The sequence below is a fragment of the Aedes aegypti genome, chromosome 2 (assembly GCF_002204515.2).
Source record: "Aedes aegypti strain LVP_AGWG chromosome 2, AaegL5.0 Primary Assembly, whole genome shotgun sequence".
NCBI lineage: Eukaryota > Metazoa > Arthropoda > Insecta > Diptera > Culicidae > Aedes > Aedes aegypti.
Genome location: NC_035108.1, coordinates 78850394 through 78865525, shown reverse-complemented (window position 1 = coordinate 78865525; position 15132 = coordinate 78850394). Strand labels below are relative to the sequence as shown.

Below are 15132 nucleotides of genomic sequence, written 5' to 3'. Positions count from 1 at the left end.
GCAGATTTTATAATAAAATTTCATACGAATTTGCCCTTTTTGTTGAAATAATTGAAATTTTGTTGGATATTAAGAATTTTCATCGGAAATTGCCTACATTTAGGCGATTTCTGCGGTATTCTTGAAAATGTATTGTTTATTATTTCCATAAATACTGCATTTTTAAGAGTTTGACAAGCATATTTAGATTCAGATAGCCCAATTGAAGCATGTAGAGTTGATTTCTAAACAAACAGTGATCGTTTTGACAAGTGATCAATTCCACCCCGAAATAGGATCCCTTGATTTTTTTTATTTTGGAGGCGATTTTCAGCACTAAAATCTCATCTGTATGAAAGTTTCGGTACACGAGCTCAAACACGCGAAATTATTTGTGAAATCCACTTACTTAAAGCCAAAAAAAAGTAGATGACATCTATCGACGGAAGGAAAATAATTTTACGCTTGACACATGATCACGAGAAGCAACTTTCCACTATCACTTTGGTAATATTCAGATTTTTTATCTATGTAGTCCTAAGCCTAACGAACAACAAATTTCAGCGTAAAATCATGCACATCAAACGAATGCCAGACTTGCCATAAATTTACGCGTCACATCGTGAAATATCATCAACAAAAATAATATTGCTTGCTCACAGAAGTACTAATAAATGTATTGAAAATACAGAATTAAGATTTTTTATGTCTTCTATATCACGATAGTTCTATAAGTCGATGGTCCCTTTAATATCGAGTTATGCTGAGTTGAACACCACGCGCTTTTTTATGCTTCTACTTTCTATCTGGAACTTGCCTAACACTTCAAATTATTGTCCTCATGCATATTTGCACTGTTAGTTGAGGTATATATTCAGCAACTTACAATAAGTCTCAACTGACATAGCCTTTTTCTCAGCTAAATGTTCGTTGAGTAATTTCACAGTTATTGACTGAGAGATATCTTAGAATGTTTCTATGGGTTTTCGGCTGTCAGTCTATATGAATCATAAACGAAATTCCGTTCTACACTTGACGTTTCGGTCACATTTATTGTGCCTTTTTCAAAGGATAGATAAATGTGACCGATACGTTAGGTGTAGAGCGAAAATCCGTTTACGATTCGTATGTATGCCTGAAAGCCGAAAAACCCATAGAAACATAACCTCCATCACAGTCGATTCTGATATCTTAGAAAATTACTCAGTTTGCAATTCATATGTTTTTCACATAATTTCGTGGGACAAGTAGGGTAGAATCACAGGTTTTGACCATAGCGCTAATTGTCGCCATCAGGTATCAGAAGGGCGGCTCCAAATGCAATTTTCCCACCAGTTGTTTAGTGTTTAGTAGAACACTGAGTAGAACATGAGAAAGCTACATTAATTTATTTGTCCAAATTGGTCCAAAACTGTAGGAAAGAAATCTCGAAAACTTATTCATATAGACTCAAGTGAAAGAAGTATACAAACTTACTTTATCGATTCTATGTGTTTCACAGACGAAATTCTACACGTTTTGCTCTGAACCAGATCGTTTTTTCACTTTTAGAACGATTAATTTCCGGATTTACAAAACGACGAAAGTAAGATTTTCAACTTTCGCAACCTAACCACTACTTTCGCCGCCCCGCTGTATGGAGAGACAAAGTGACTTAACCACGAATCAAAACAAAACACTACTTGAGTCGATTTTACACTGATAGAAAAACGTCGCAAGTAACTCGATAAAACGGCTTATCATTTTGTCATAAAATTTTTGTGGGAAATCATAGGAACTCCCTAGTTTTTGAACGCGAGCTGTTTGTATGCAAAATTTAAGCAATGTACACGGTGAAAAAATGTCAAAAAGGTGATTCATTTTAAAACAGTTTTAGAAGACAGGTTGTGATTCTTCTGAATTAATTTTCTCAAAACCGTCTGGAAGTTACTTACGTCGATTTGAAAAAGTAATCGAGAAATATAGTTTTAATTTCCATACGCAAATTTTGGCCAATCTCAAATTCTCAAATTAGGAATCGAAGTTGAGAAGCTGAAACTAGTTCTAGTAGCCTATAGTGACCAACGGGATTCTCAATGCAAAACTAAGGTTTATGTTCTGTTCCGATATTTTTTTCACATATGGATAGAAAGCTTGTACATATTTAGCGTTTTGCTGTACATGTTTGGCGGTCTATATATTTTTCAAAAATATTTTCTCTGAGGCCGGCCAATTCCGTTACTTCTACCCTACGAACTCTTGTCGGGACGCTGGAGAGCTGATACAATTTATATTGGTAAAAGAATTTTTTACTATGTACTAAGTTAAACTCAAGATTTTGAAATTTGGGATTAAACTCAATGTTAAACTAGTTCATTGATGAGTTACATCGAAAGCATTTATCCGAATATGGGCACATCAGTGCCAATTGCTTCATCAGGTTTCGTAGATGCATCTGTAGCATTGGCTATATTGGAACCAATGGTAGTCGATTGGCTAATCGGTATGACACCGGTGTGTGGGCTGTCGGATCTTGCGCCCTCAACTGGAATACATCCACCCATTTTGTTCCATCGCATACCAACGGGACAATGCAACTCCACACGACCTATTCCCGGCAAACAAATGTACATCTTTGCGCCATCTGGATGCGGTAGGAAGACTTGTCCATCAGGATCAACCTGACTTGGGCATGTTTTAATCGTTGCTTGAGTTGTTGTTTGCGGTATTGATGCCTTCGGAGTCGTTGTTGAAAAGGGACTTGCGTTGAAGTCAATGCAACCAGCGTCCCAGGGTAGCTCACAGCGGTTCGCTCTAATGCTCCAGTGGTAACCGGGTTTGCATTTTAACTCAATGGGACCTTCTAACGTACAAACGTAAAATTTGGAGCACTCGGAGTGTGGTAAGAACACCGGCTTGGTTTGATCAATTATTCTGGGACAACTTGTGGGCAAGATTCCAGGAGTTGTTGTCGAAGGTCTTGACGTTGTTGTCGGTAAAGGTGTTGGTCGAATGTGAATCGGACTATTTGGAATTACAGCTGTTGTACCAGACCATTCGCAACGGTTTGAAATCGCATTCCAATTGAATCCTGGATTGCACTGCATCTCCTGTGTTCCCATCGCAGTACATACACGAAACTTGGAGCAATCCTGATGAGGCGCATACACCGGCCTGTGCATGTTTACTACTCTGGGACAGTTTGGATTATTTGGATGATTTTCTGGAACGACCGAATTCAGCAGTTGCCCACTTCTACACCTCACATTCCGCGCATGATCGCAGGTTTTCACAAAATCGTTCCACAAAGTACCGCTTGGACAGTCATGTTCCATCGGTTGACCCCAGTTGCACATAATAAACTTAGCACAGTTAGTAGGGTGAGGGAAATGAGTGGCTCCTCCGGATGTGCGGGGATCTGCACAAATGGAATATGTCGCCCAGCTGGTGTCGATCAAGACGAGAAGTAAAATCGATCGCACTAGAACTGAAATAAAATTTGATAAAACTAGTACGACTTACAAGAAAGCGCTTACCATTCATTTCCGAACAGAGGTTGATAGTCGTTAATGTAGCTTATGATAGAATAAGCTGATTATGGCAGAGGAAATGTAATCTGTTAATAATTCACCCTGATAAGACGACTAGATTACTCTTTCACATATTGTATAGAACCTGTTTGATTTTGAGATCGTTTCATTTTGATATGAGTTCATTCTCGATGTTGGCAAATATATAGCAATAATCAACCTCTTTCTCACAAGAAAGAAAGTCAGCAAACAGCCCGACCAGTGGATTACAAGAAAATTGTTGCACAATTATATCGAGATTTGTTACAAATATCGAATTTTGTTTCATTTTTGATAGAAGCACTTTGAATTGATGGAGGAAATTCAAACATAATTGAAACAACAACAGTTATAATAACAAAAGCGGCTTCAAATGTGTTTTAATTTAAACCATAATTATAACACAATCTGTTATATATTTTTAGAGCAATTGCCTATAACAAATTTTGTTATAATTTTGTTATGGAAAATAACAAAATGAGTGATATTTTTGTTTGATTTGAAACATAATGAGTTACATTTTTGTTTAAATTATAACATATTTTGTTTCAGTTTAATTTAGTGTAGAGGAAATTGTGTTATAATGTTTGTTATTTTAACTACTTACCAGCCAAAATTATAACATATTTTGTAAGAAAAAAACGCGCTAACTGAGTAACAAAATCTGTTACAACTCTGTTGCAATCCACTAGTCGGGAGACCTCTCAGAAGATAACTCAGGAAGTTTGGAGTTGTCTTGACGTGTCGACACCCTAAACCAGCACCATTCTTAGATCTTTCAAAACCGTTCGATGTCACTCTAAATCACATGATCTTATACGTGGTTTTCGATTGCTTTAGATTTCTATTTGTTATCTCAGCGCATTTGACCAGATTTATCCCCTTCCCAAAGTATGGCTAGTTCAACGCCTGCCAGTAGCTTGCGTTTACTAGTACAGTGAAACCTCCATGAGTCGATATTGAAGGGACCATCGACTCATGGAAATATCGAGCAATGGAACAGCAATCCTTTGGAAAGCTGCTTCTGGGGACCATCATAGTAACCATGAAATTTTATTATTAGTATGGTTCCATGAGTCGATATCGAGTCATGGAACATCGACTCATGGAGGTATCACTGTAATTACAGCAGAACTATTAGACATCATCCTCGAAAGCGCCGCAACAGCCGTAGATACCTTGTTACAGGCATATTCAACGTGGCTAGTGCAGCTGAACTTGTCATAGATCATTACCCCGAGATGCTCAACGTGAAGATGCATCGAAACCAAACCTCTCATTTTCAAGAGCACAAATCTAGAGAACCTGACAACCGTTCATGCTGAACAATTTAATCGATTGGTCAACCATTGATTGCAGATACTCGACGTCTGCCTGATGTTTGCCACGCTCAAAAAAGCGTTCTGGAAAACGTGAACTGTCAAAAATACACCGTGAACTACCATCATGTTTACATGAACGTTCTCGGAACTAGGTAACGCGTTCATGTATGCATCAATGCACGCGTTCACTCGTTGACGTTTCGTTCCATGGACCGATGCACGAGTTCACTCATTTGACGTTTGAGCGGTGCCGAATTCACTGGTTTCCATGGTCACATAAATAACACGGCACCGCTAAAAAGTCAAATAGTGAACCCGTGCATAACTCCATACATGATCTAGATCACGGTGTGTTTTTGCTTGTTGACGAGTTCATGACTGCTGTTCACGGATACGAGAACGGATTTTTTTCTGTGTGAAAAAAATTGACAAGTAAGTACTCCGTCAGCTAAACAAGCGACTCCCGGGAATGAATAGTTGAAAGCAAATTTTGTACCTACACTAATAGAAAAGGCTTGAACGAAAACCACTTTGGAATCCTGGCCAATGTATCCTCAATCTTGACAACATGTCCACATAAACCACGCTGGTCCAATCGGTGGGTATTATGGTTTCATTCTACTTCGTCGTAAGCGCTATTATTCGTCGTATCAAACTCAAAATGTTCCACTACGGTGGATATTCCAACTTACCTGCAACATAGATTCATTTTCCAAGAATAATTTCATGAAAGCTGTTATGGTTCGTACACTTGTACAACAAAAATGCAATAAAACTACTGTATTTCGATAAATAACTTCAGTTCAATTATCCACTTTGCACTTTTTCATCGAAATCGCACGGACGAACACGATTTGAGAGAAATGCTTAGCGTTCGACATCAGTCACAACACTTTATGATACAAATTTGGAAATAATGCAATGAAATTTAATTGCATTATTTCCAAAAAGACGATTAGGATTTATCAAAATCTTATTTTACAATACGAAAGCCGTTTTAGGAAAGAATTGTTTGGCATCGGTTTGTATCAGCATCATTGAAGGCAATATTGAGAATGTTGCCAGAAGCCGGATGTTAGTGTCTGGTACCCGGCAGAATAGAGAGTGGTACAAGGAAGCAAGAGCAGCCGAGAAACGAATTCACCGGAGAAAAAAAGGCAGTATGAAGAAGACATCATTACTGAGGCACAAATCAGTGCGCATCGTACCTTCGTGTTGTGCGTACATGAATTCTCTCTGCTCTTGGAAGATTTTTAAAAACTACCTAAAGTAATGAAACAGGAGGGCACTTAACATTCAGGGTGACTGGAAGCGATTGGCTCAGGACCGAGCCCAGTGGAGAAGATCCCAGACAACCAAAATGTACGTATAACGAAATCACCTGGAGGCTTTGTATGTGCAACATTTCACTTATAAGATGTCGCGAAAAGGTCTTCTACGTACAAAAGTGGAGGCGATATGCTGTGAAGCTCAGAATCGTTGTTGGCAAGCGGGAGCACCACGAAGAACCTTGCATTCCATTCTGACATTACTATAGGAGTGAGGCGTCGAAGTTGTGCCATGCCTACTAGATCGTTTGATGTCCGATCCGATGTTACATTCTCGGAGTTCTTTCAACAGGCTTTTGATTGTCAACCATCATAACAGGGTTGAAAGACAAGATCTATGACAATGTTCATTCAGTACCACACATCCTCCCTCTTCTCAGGAAAAAAAAAGTTTGAAGTGATGAGTTTTCACAGCGTTTCCGTCATCACGAAAGCTTTCAGGAATTCAGAATGTATATTTCACATCGCTAAGAACTTCACCGATGTATACTGTTTCATATCTCAACTATTCACTTGTACATGCGACTTTGAAACATTTTTCCGCTGTAGGATACCCACACAATCAGAACGGTGTTGAAATTATTGATCGGTTGAATGTCGTTCCATACATTAGAAACGGCAAGCTAATTATATTAAATGACATATCTAAGACGAATTTTGGACAAAATATTGCTATTAATAAACTGACATATATGCGTTCAACAGAGTAGCATCAGTGTTTGACTTCCATCTTGTTGTACATTCAATCCACCGTACTTTCACGGAAATACACACTCAAAGACTTGTTTGACTGTTGTTACTTGTTTTGATATAACATATCTACTAAGTTACTAGCCATCATTGGGCTTACATATCTTATTCTATAGATACATTTTCGACCGCCAGTCGCGCATGCATGTGAACATCACTTTTATTAGGAACCAATTTGTGACCACCAGTCGCGGTAGCAAGTGTACACCACCATTGCATAGAACAAATATACGACCACCAGTCGAGCTTACAACATCAATAATACTTGCTAGGAACAAGTATACGACCACCAGTCGAGTTAACAACATCAATAGCAGTTACTATGAACAAGTATGCGACCACCAGTCGCGGTAGCAAGTGTACACCACCATTGCATAGAACAAATAAACGACCACCAGTCGAGCTTACAACATCAATAATACTTGCTAGGAACAAGTATACGACCACCAGTCGAGTTGAAAACATCAATAGCAGTTACTATGAACAAGAATGCGACCACCAGTCGCGGTAGTAAGTATACACCACCATTGCTTAGAACAAATATGCGACCATCAATAACATTGATTTCTAGGAACAAGTATGCGACCACCAATCGAGTTAATGACATATTCATTGCAACCATCTGTCGCGTTAAAGACAACCAAATACCAAACCAAATGCAACCACCAATCGCGGCAATAATATTTTTTTAATTGCAACCACCAGTCACGTTAAGGACATTTTGTTTTTGCATTGCATACACCAATTGTGTTGAGGGCATTTTTTCCATAGCAACCACCAGTCGCATTAAGGATATATTTTTCAAACATGTTATTTTTTTTAAACATGGCATTTATTTAGAAATAATAATGAATTAAGTAGATTTGAATAGTTCGGATCTCACCGGTTATCGAATCAAAATTCACAAATTTCACCGATTCAGTATGCTTCACACTTAACTTGTTCGTTAAACATTACGGGATACACAATGTACTGAAGCAAATAGGAAAGAAAACAATCATGTGCATTATTGGTCAAATTTGACCAAAACATCGATAATACCGAATCGATTAAAATTCCATTCGTCCTTTGTATCGATTTTATTTAAATCGATTCGATTTCTTCACTCGTAAGCAAATTTACAAGAACAACGACTCAAAATAAGATCACATCCCTTGTATTAGGATTTCATGTTGTTTCAACATCAAAAAATCGATTAACTGGAACAAAAAATCTTCTTTTGGAACACCAATTCAAAATCGCTCATGGTTAGGAATATTTGCACACACTTACATTCATTTTTTACTCTATTTTATTTTATTAAAAATATTTTGTTTTTATTTGAAAGCAGGAGCGATAAGATATAGAAATGTTTGTATCATCACAGTAGAAACGATGAAATGATCACATACAACCAAAGCGAAGTTTTATTATTATTTATATAGAAATTTGCACAGTTGATAAATGTTACGGGAGTTTTTTTTTCGATTGAAATTACTAATTGATAAGTTATACAAATTGATTAATATTCATGAAAACCACTAATAACTTTAACACTTCACTTCTCTTTTGCAAAATCACATTATTTTACAAATTATACTTAATTATACGATATTTTTTTATACACGTTTTGTACGGATATGTTCAATTGATTTTTGCAAAAAATAGTTCAGTACCTAACGTTATTCTTTTTCCGTTCAATCTATGCAGAAAATAGGTCCCTGATAAAAGCAGAATGCGCACTTCATAACTTAGATGAATCAGCTCGAAATGATCATAATCTTTGAATCGGATAAAATAGATGAAACACTTTCTATTGCATTCAAATATTTCCATCGAAGCAATCTGTTTGAATTCAAATGCAAAACAAAATATTCACTTCAAAGCCTGCATCGCGCAACTCAAATAGTTGAGGTGATGCTGGTGTTCAATAAGAGCAACAACAAGAACAGAGAGAAACAGTGCTGCTTCAGCGAGTAGTGAAGCGGCTAATGCATATTAATGTCATATTTCCTCTTCAATCAGTTTTCTATTATTCATAGAAAATACCACATTGCTGTTTACTTACAGATGCCTTTTTATCAGATTCAGACTTCACTCCACAATCACTCTGAATACATATTTCCACACGCGGTTTAAGAAGCACTCGACACAAACACATTTCCTAGTGGACACTCCCGCTTGCTATCGAATCCAGGCTCTCCAGGAAAAACGAAAATTTATTTAAAATTCTGGCAGTATCGCCAAATGTGAAGCTTAGAATCGTTGTTGGCAAGCGGGAGCACCACGAAGAACCTTGCATTCCATTCTGACATTACTATAGGAGTGAGGCGTCGAAGTTGTGCCATGCCTACTAGATCGTTTGATGTCCGATCCGATGTTACATTCTCGGAGTTCTTTCAACAGGCTTTTGATTGTCAACCATCATAACAGGGTTGAAAGACAAGATCTATGACAATGTTCATTCAGTACCACACATATGCGTGCATATATTATGTGATAAATAATAACAAACAATGCGAGTGTATAAATATTCTATCGAACTAACCTGTGGTCTTATGCGACTTAGCTATGATAACAAAATGTTGATTTGACAGCTGCTACGGATTGATTCAACTTGCTTTGTACGAGTGTACGGTACGAAACAAAATGTACAAATGAACTCAGAAAAGAAGTGTTTTATGCGAAGAAGCTCATCAATCTGACGAGTATATCCAGGGTGTTTTGCGAGTTTGATGTAATAAGTATGAATAAACGAATTGAAACGTGAACTTTTATGCGATTTCTGGTTGTCTGGGGAATTATCCATTCGGCGTAGATTCAACGTAGCGGATTGTAGCCCATCAAGTATCAAGGAAGTAACGGCACACAATTTACAAGTGAAAAGTTCCAGCAGTTCTGTCAAAGGACACGGCACGGATCAGTCAAACGAGAGTTCCATCCAGGAGATATGTTATACGCTGAGTATCACCACAACAACAAGAAATCGTGGATTCCTAGTTGAGTTGAAGAGCGAAAAGGTTCTGTCCTTGCATCTTGTGTCTTGCGATCACGATCCGAAGTCGAACAGCATCCAGCAATTCCGTGGTCGATTCTACACCTCCTGCACCAGCTTTCATAGAGCCTGATGATATTATAGCTGATCCTGTAGACCAGCCATTAGGCAAGAGCCGCTTCGTTTCAAGAAGTCACCGCCCTGGTTGGACCCGTTCGACATGTTTTAACACTTCAGTCGTCGCGCTGTTGTATTTTGTTCAACACTGTTGAAAAAATCTCGCTTTTCGTTCACAACAGCAACGTGGTGGTTCTGACGGTGGCAAACCGCGCGACGACTGGAAGGTTAAAAAGGGAAATGTTGCAGATTAGTACATGGAGAAATCAGACTAACTGAAAAATAAGATCTTTAAACTCAGTAAACTGCATTTAATTTTTACCCACGGTTGGGTTATTTTGCCTCTCTCGCAACAGCAATGTTGTCAAACACAGAAAGAGATGCACCGACTCAGCGTCCAACTTCCGTGGAATAGGCCAAATTTGAGTTCTATCGAGTTAACCTAAATTTAAGTTGTATTAACCCACTAGGGAGATTTCGAAAGGTAACGCTGGGTAGATTTTTTTTTTGCAACAAGTGGTTTATGTAGCTGTTGTCAAACGTAAACACTTTCTGAGAACTATATGCCAGATAACCAAAATTTGGATTATCCCATGAAAGCGCCAAATTAAGTCGATAAAAATCAAAGTTAGGTTGATTTGTAGCTCCGTGTACGGTGACACAAAACACACCGCGTTAAAAACACTCAAATTTGGGTAAATTACACACGGAAAAAACTGTGTATATTTAATACACTTAACAGAAAAAAATACACAAAACGACTTAATTATAACCACAGGTTACACCATCTTGCCAATTTTGCAAGGTTTTCGAAATTCCCCCAACTCCTTCCCTCCCTTTGAAACTTCATCCTGTAATAGTGTTAGTATTTTGTATCATATTCTTCTATCTGACATGACATCCCAACTAGGACTGAGCCTGCTTCTAAGCTAAGTGTTCTCATGGGCATTCCCACAGTGGTTAACTGAGATCATTCTTTGCCAATTGGCAAAGGTACTTTATGCTCCGGGAGGTAGAAGAAATTTCAACGTGCATGGTTCCGTCATCGTCATCATCAAAACTTCAATAACAGTTTAACTGTTCAAAACTGATATTTATTCGATGAAAATGTGTTCACTGTGTTTCGTTTGAAGAATAGAATACTGTGAACACATAGGGGGACATGGGGCAAGAAGGACACCCCCCCCCTAATTTCACGTAGTTCAAATCAATTTTTTGATGTTTAACGCAGGATAAGTACAAATTGAGTACTAATTGAGGGTTTTGTAAATATTACAGTTAAAAATGTTTAGTACAAAAAATTAGAAAAATGTCTTTAACTCACCAACGCAAAATATGCGAAATATTATAAGAGTGTAAGACTGGAAAACAAGTTTTGACTCCCAATAAATACAAAACATATTGATTTTTCCGCACAGTATTGATGATTTTCAATTGTATAATATAGCTGTGAGGATTTTTTTTTCGAAAAAGTCTTTTTGACATTATATTTTACATATATAATAACAGTATGTCTTATGGGGCAAGAGAGACACCGCAATTTTCTCATATAAAATCAAATGAACTTATATTTTTCTTGTTCAATATTGCATTCAATCAAGGTTTCCTACTAAATAAAATCAAAATAAACCATCTTGGACATTCAAAATGTTTTCTGAAAATTTTTACTATTATTGTTACAGTCAAATAAGATTAAAACTAAATTAATTTCGTAAAACTACTTTTTAACTATAACTCAACTTTTATCCCTCAGTTATTATCTTTACTTACTCTACAATTTATTCTTTAGGCGGGGAAATAATAATATACAAAATTCGTGGCATTTTGCTCTGGTGGTCTTCTTGCCCCATACGAGTGGCACTCTTGCCGCGTGCCTCGTTTAAAAACCTCATAAGAAGGGTAATTTTCAAAAATCTCAAATCATCATGTGTTTCTTATATTTTTGAAATCTATCGATAACATCATTTAGAACAAGAGCTGAGCTTGCCCCTACACTGGAATAATATTCAAAAATTGTGCTAATCAACCATGATTTGAACCTATATATCTTAAGGTGTCCTTCTTGCCCCCAGCCCCCCTATTCATGTAAACTTGCTTGATTTTGAACGAAAGCACTGCTTTTAAAAATTCTCAAATTAATGACGGATCCTGCCCCTTTAAACACGAAAAGCTCCCCGACAGGTAGGATTCGAATCTGCGTTCGTCAGCTGCGAATTTGCTGAATAGTTGCGCGTTTACAGCTACGAGTATTTGGGGCCAATTTTATCAAATTCAAACCATTCAGTTTTGCAAAACTTCAAAATAAATTAATTCCCCGAAGTGACTTTCCTGAAATAGGTTACCGGAATGTGGGCCATTACGAGGAACGTTTTGCGTAAAACGTCATGGAATCTCCGCATGAGAGCACTTCAGCCTTTTAAGCAGCTAGAAATTTCCATTTGGAACATGAAAGTGTAGTTTATTGTGGCAGCACTAGCTGTTGATTACTTAGGAACTCGCCATGTGTAAGAATTATTTGGCATCAGGATTAAGTATCCTGCGCAAAACTGGAATAAAAACATATCCTCATTGATCAAAGCTTAGTAGGACGGTCATTCATTAGGAATTCATGAGCCTACAGGCCAAGAGAAAAAATTCTCTCAAAAAAGTGGATGTGCTATTCATTAAAACAAAATTAATAAAATGCGCTCAATGTACAAGTTATGTTTGAAATGAAACATGTAAATTTCAGTATTAGCTGAAGCGTTCGAACCATTCTGAAAACAACTCTTTTCACATCTTCTCAATGTATGTACCTACGGTAAACCATAAAACATGGTTATGGTAGTGCATGGCGTAGCTAATTTATTATTAGCATTCATCAGTAACAGTAATCTCCCGAATACGATGCTTCTAGTTTCCATCTACGTCAGTCCTGAGAGAATGCGTTAACGTGATTAACCCCTCTACCGGCAGCTTCATTTTTTACCGCAAAATTCAAATTCAAATCGTTATAACTTTTTTGTTTTTCAATATTTTTGCACCATTTTTTCACAAACTCTTAAAAAACTCTTCTAGTTTTAGGATCTGTGTCGATATTGATTATTGGTCATCTGGTTTTGTAGATATTCCAAAATTCCTTGGGGGACCGACCCGTAACTAGAACCCTCCGTTAATTTCTCAGGCTACAGAATTTTAATCTTATTCGGATATTCACTCTTCGGAACAATACAATAATGAGAGTATGTTGTGAAAAAATGAAGCAATTTGGTGCAGCCGTCTTTAAGTAATGGCCATTTAGGTTTCTGGAAGCACGCTGGCCAAATAAAGATCTTAAAAACTTCAAAATACATCATATTGTAATTTTCAGATATCTCCAAGAATACTGAACCGATTTATATGATTTTTTCAGAGAAGCTCCTTATTGCCTGGCATTATAGAGCCCACACTTTATTTTTTTTATAAATTGATCAAAAACAAAATGGCCGCCAGAGACATTTTGTTTGGAAAATGTCGGTCCCCCAAGGAACATCGGAATATCTTTAAAACCAGATGACCAATGATTAATATCGACACGGATTTCGAAACTAGAAGAGTTTTTTGAGAACTTGTGAAAAAATGGTGCAAAAATATTGAAAAACAAAAAATTTATAACGATTTGAATTTGAATTTTGCGGTAAAAAATGAAGCTGCCGGTAGAGGGGTTAAGGTACATAGAAAGCCTTTAAGTTATGTCAAATAATTAAGTATCAAATGCCTGCATAGCGTAAATTACGCCTTATATTAAATATATTTGATGCAATTCTGATTTTTTGAAAATGTAAAATACAGCCAGCGATGTGTTTTAATCGACCTAAGAAATTTTGACTTTGGGTGGAAAAATCCCAAGAAAATGTGGAATTAATACGAGAACATTGCTCTGCTAAGAATGCTCTCTCAGCCATCTATGAATATTTTCCGTTCTAGTTGAGGCGATTACTGTACCTTCAACGTGCACAGCTGACCAAACGTGCAAGCCCACATCGGATTACCACCCCGAATAACCAACGCAAAATCTACGATAAAAATCTCCGAATGTGTATTAATTTCACTAATAAATATAGCAAATAAAATTAACACAAAAGGCCGGCTCAACGCAAAAGCACTGCTATGGCCAGTCCCGGTGTCCCAGTGTGTAACCGGCACGAGTAGAAGGGTGAGTCGACAGCGATGAGGCCAATCTGGTATTTCAATCCGGCACGCATTCGAACGAGCAGCCCATTTCATGTACTTATAAAAATATGAAAACCCCTCATAGAAAATTAAATATAACCCGTCATAAAAAGGAATTCACGGACTGTTCAATGATAGGCGAGGTTTTTAGCCGTTCAACAAGGTGAACTACCCTATGATAAAAATTGATGAAATTTATGAGTACATTCGGTGTTTTCCATGGAGTGTACTGTCACTTTTCAATATAAATCAGAAAAATTATGTACCGCTTATGGAGCAATTTCGTTTGTCAATAGAACATGATATACATTGTATCGGAAAACAGCTCCTATTATTATGAGGCACTTTTCGATTTTCTATGGAGCATTTTAGTTTCCTCATAGTCGCCAAAACCTTTTGCCACTTTGAACGCCACTGCCTGTTTGCGGGTTTTGCGAAACACCCGCATAGAGCTCATTGGCAAACATTGAGGGTTAGTGATAAAATTCAATTTCAATGCATCCGATGCCAGAATGGGACAGGGTAAAAAACGACACCCGGGAAATATGGGTCAATTTAAAATTTATTATGAATAAATTTTCACAGCATTTCATGCGTAACAATGACCGCACAGAGACGGAGGGATTAACACACCGGAAAATGGCAGCGAGGCAATTGGTTTTGACAGGCACGGATTTGGGGGAAAGGTATACATTTCGGGCAAGTGGCTCGAGGCAGCGAATTGAAAATCGATTGGATAAATACATATGATCTAAAATATGCAGTAAATATTATAGTAGGACTGATGGTACTGAAAAAGTATTTAGATCTTTCGAGAAAATTTCGTATGAACGAAACCTGTGTATGACTAATTCTCGCTGAAATCAGGCAGCCTTTTTCACATATCGTTGCAATTCCATTTTTTGTCCGCTGTTTGGTAAAAT

The 15132-nt window shown here is 37.4% G+C and overlaps 1 protein-coding gene across 1 annotated transcript; it reads right to left on the bottom strand.

Annotated features, from left to right (window-relative positions):
• Window positions 1-2121: 2121 nt before the first annotated feature.
• Window positions 2122-3643, bottom strand: LOC5574807 (probable chitinase 10). The gene is made up of 2 exons (XM_001655316.2): window positions 3495-3643; window positions 2122-3445 (listed from the first exon to the last, which is right to left on the bottom strand). Exons 1-2 carry the CDS (start codon window positions 3499-3501, stop codon window positions 2358-2360), a joined length of 1095 nt encoding a protein of 364 aa, XP_001655366.2. The 5' UTR covers window positions 3502-3643; the 3' UTR covers window positions 2122-2357.
• Window positions 3644-15132: the final 11489 nt, after the last annotated feature.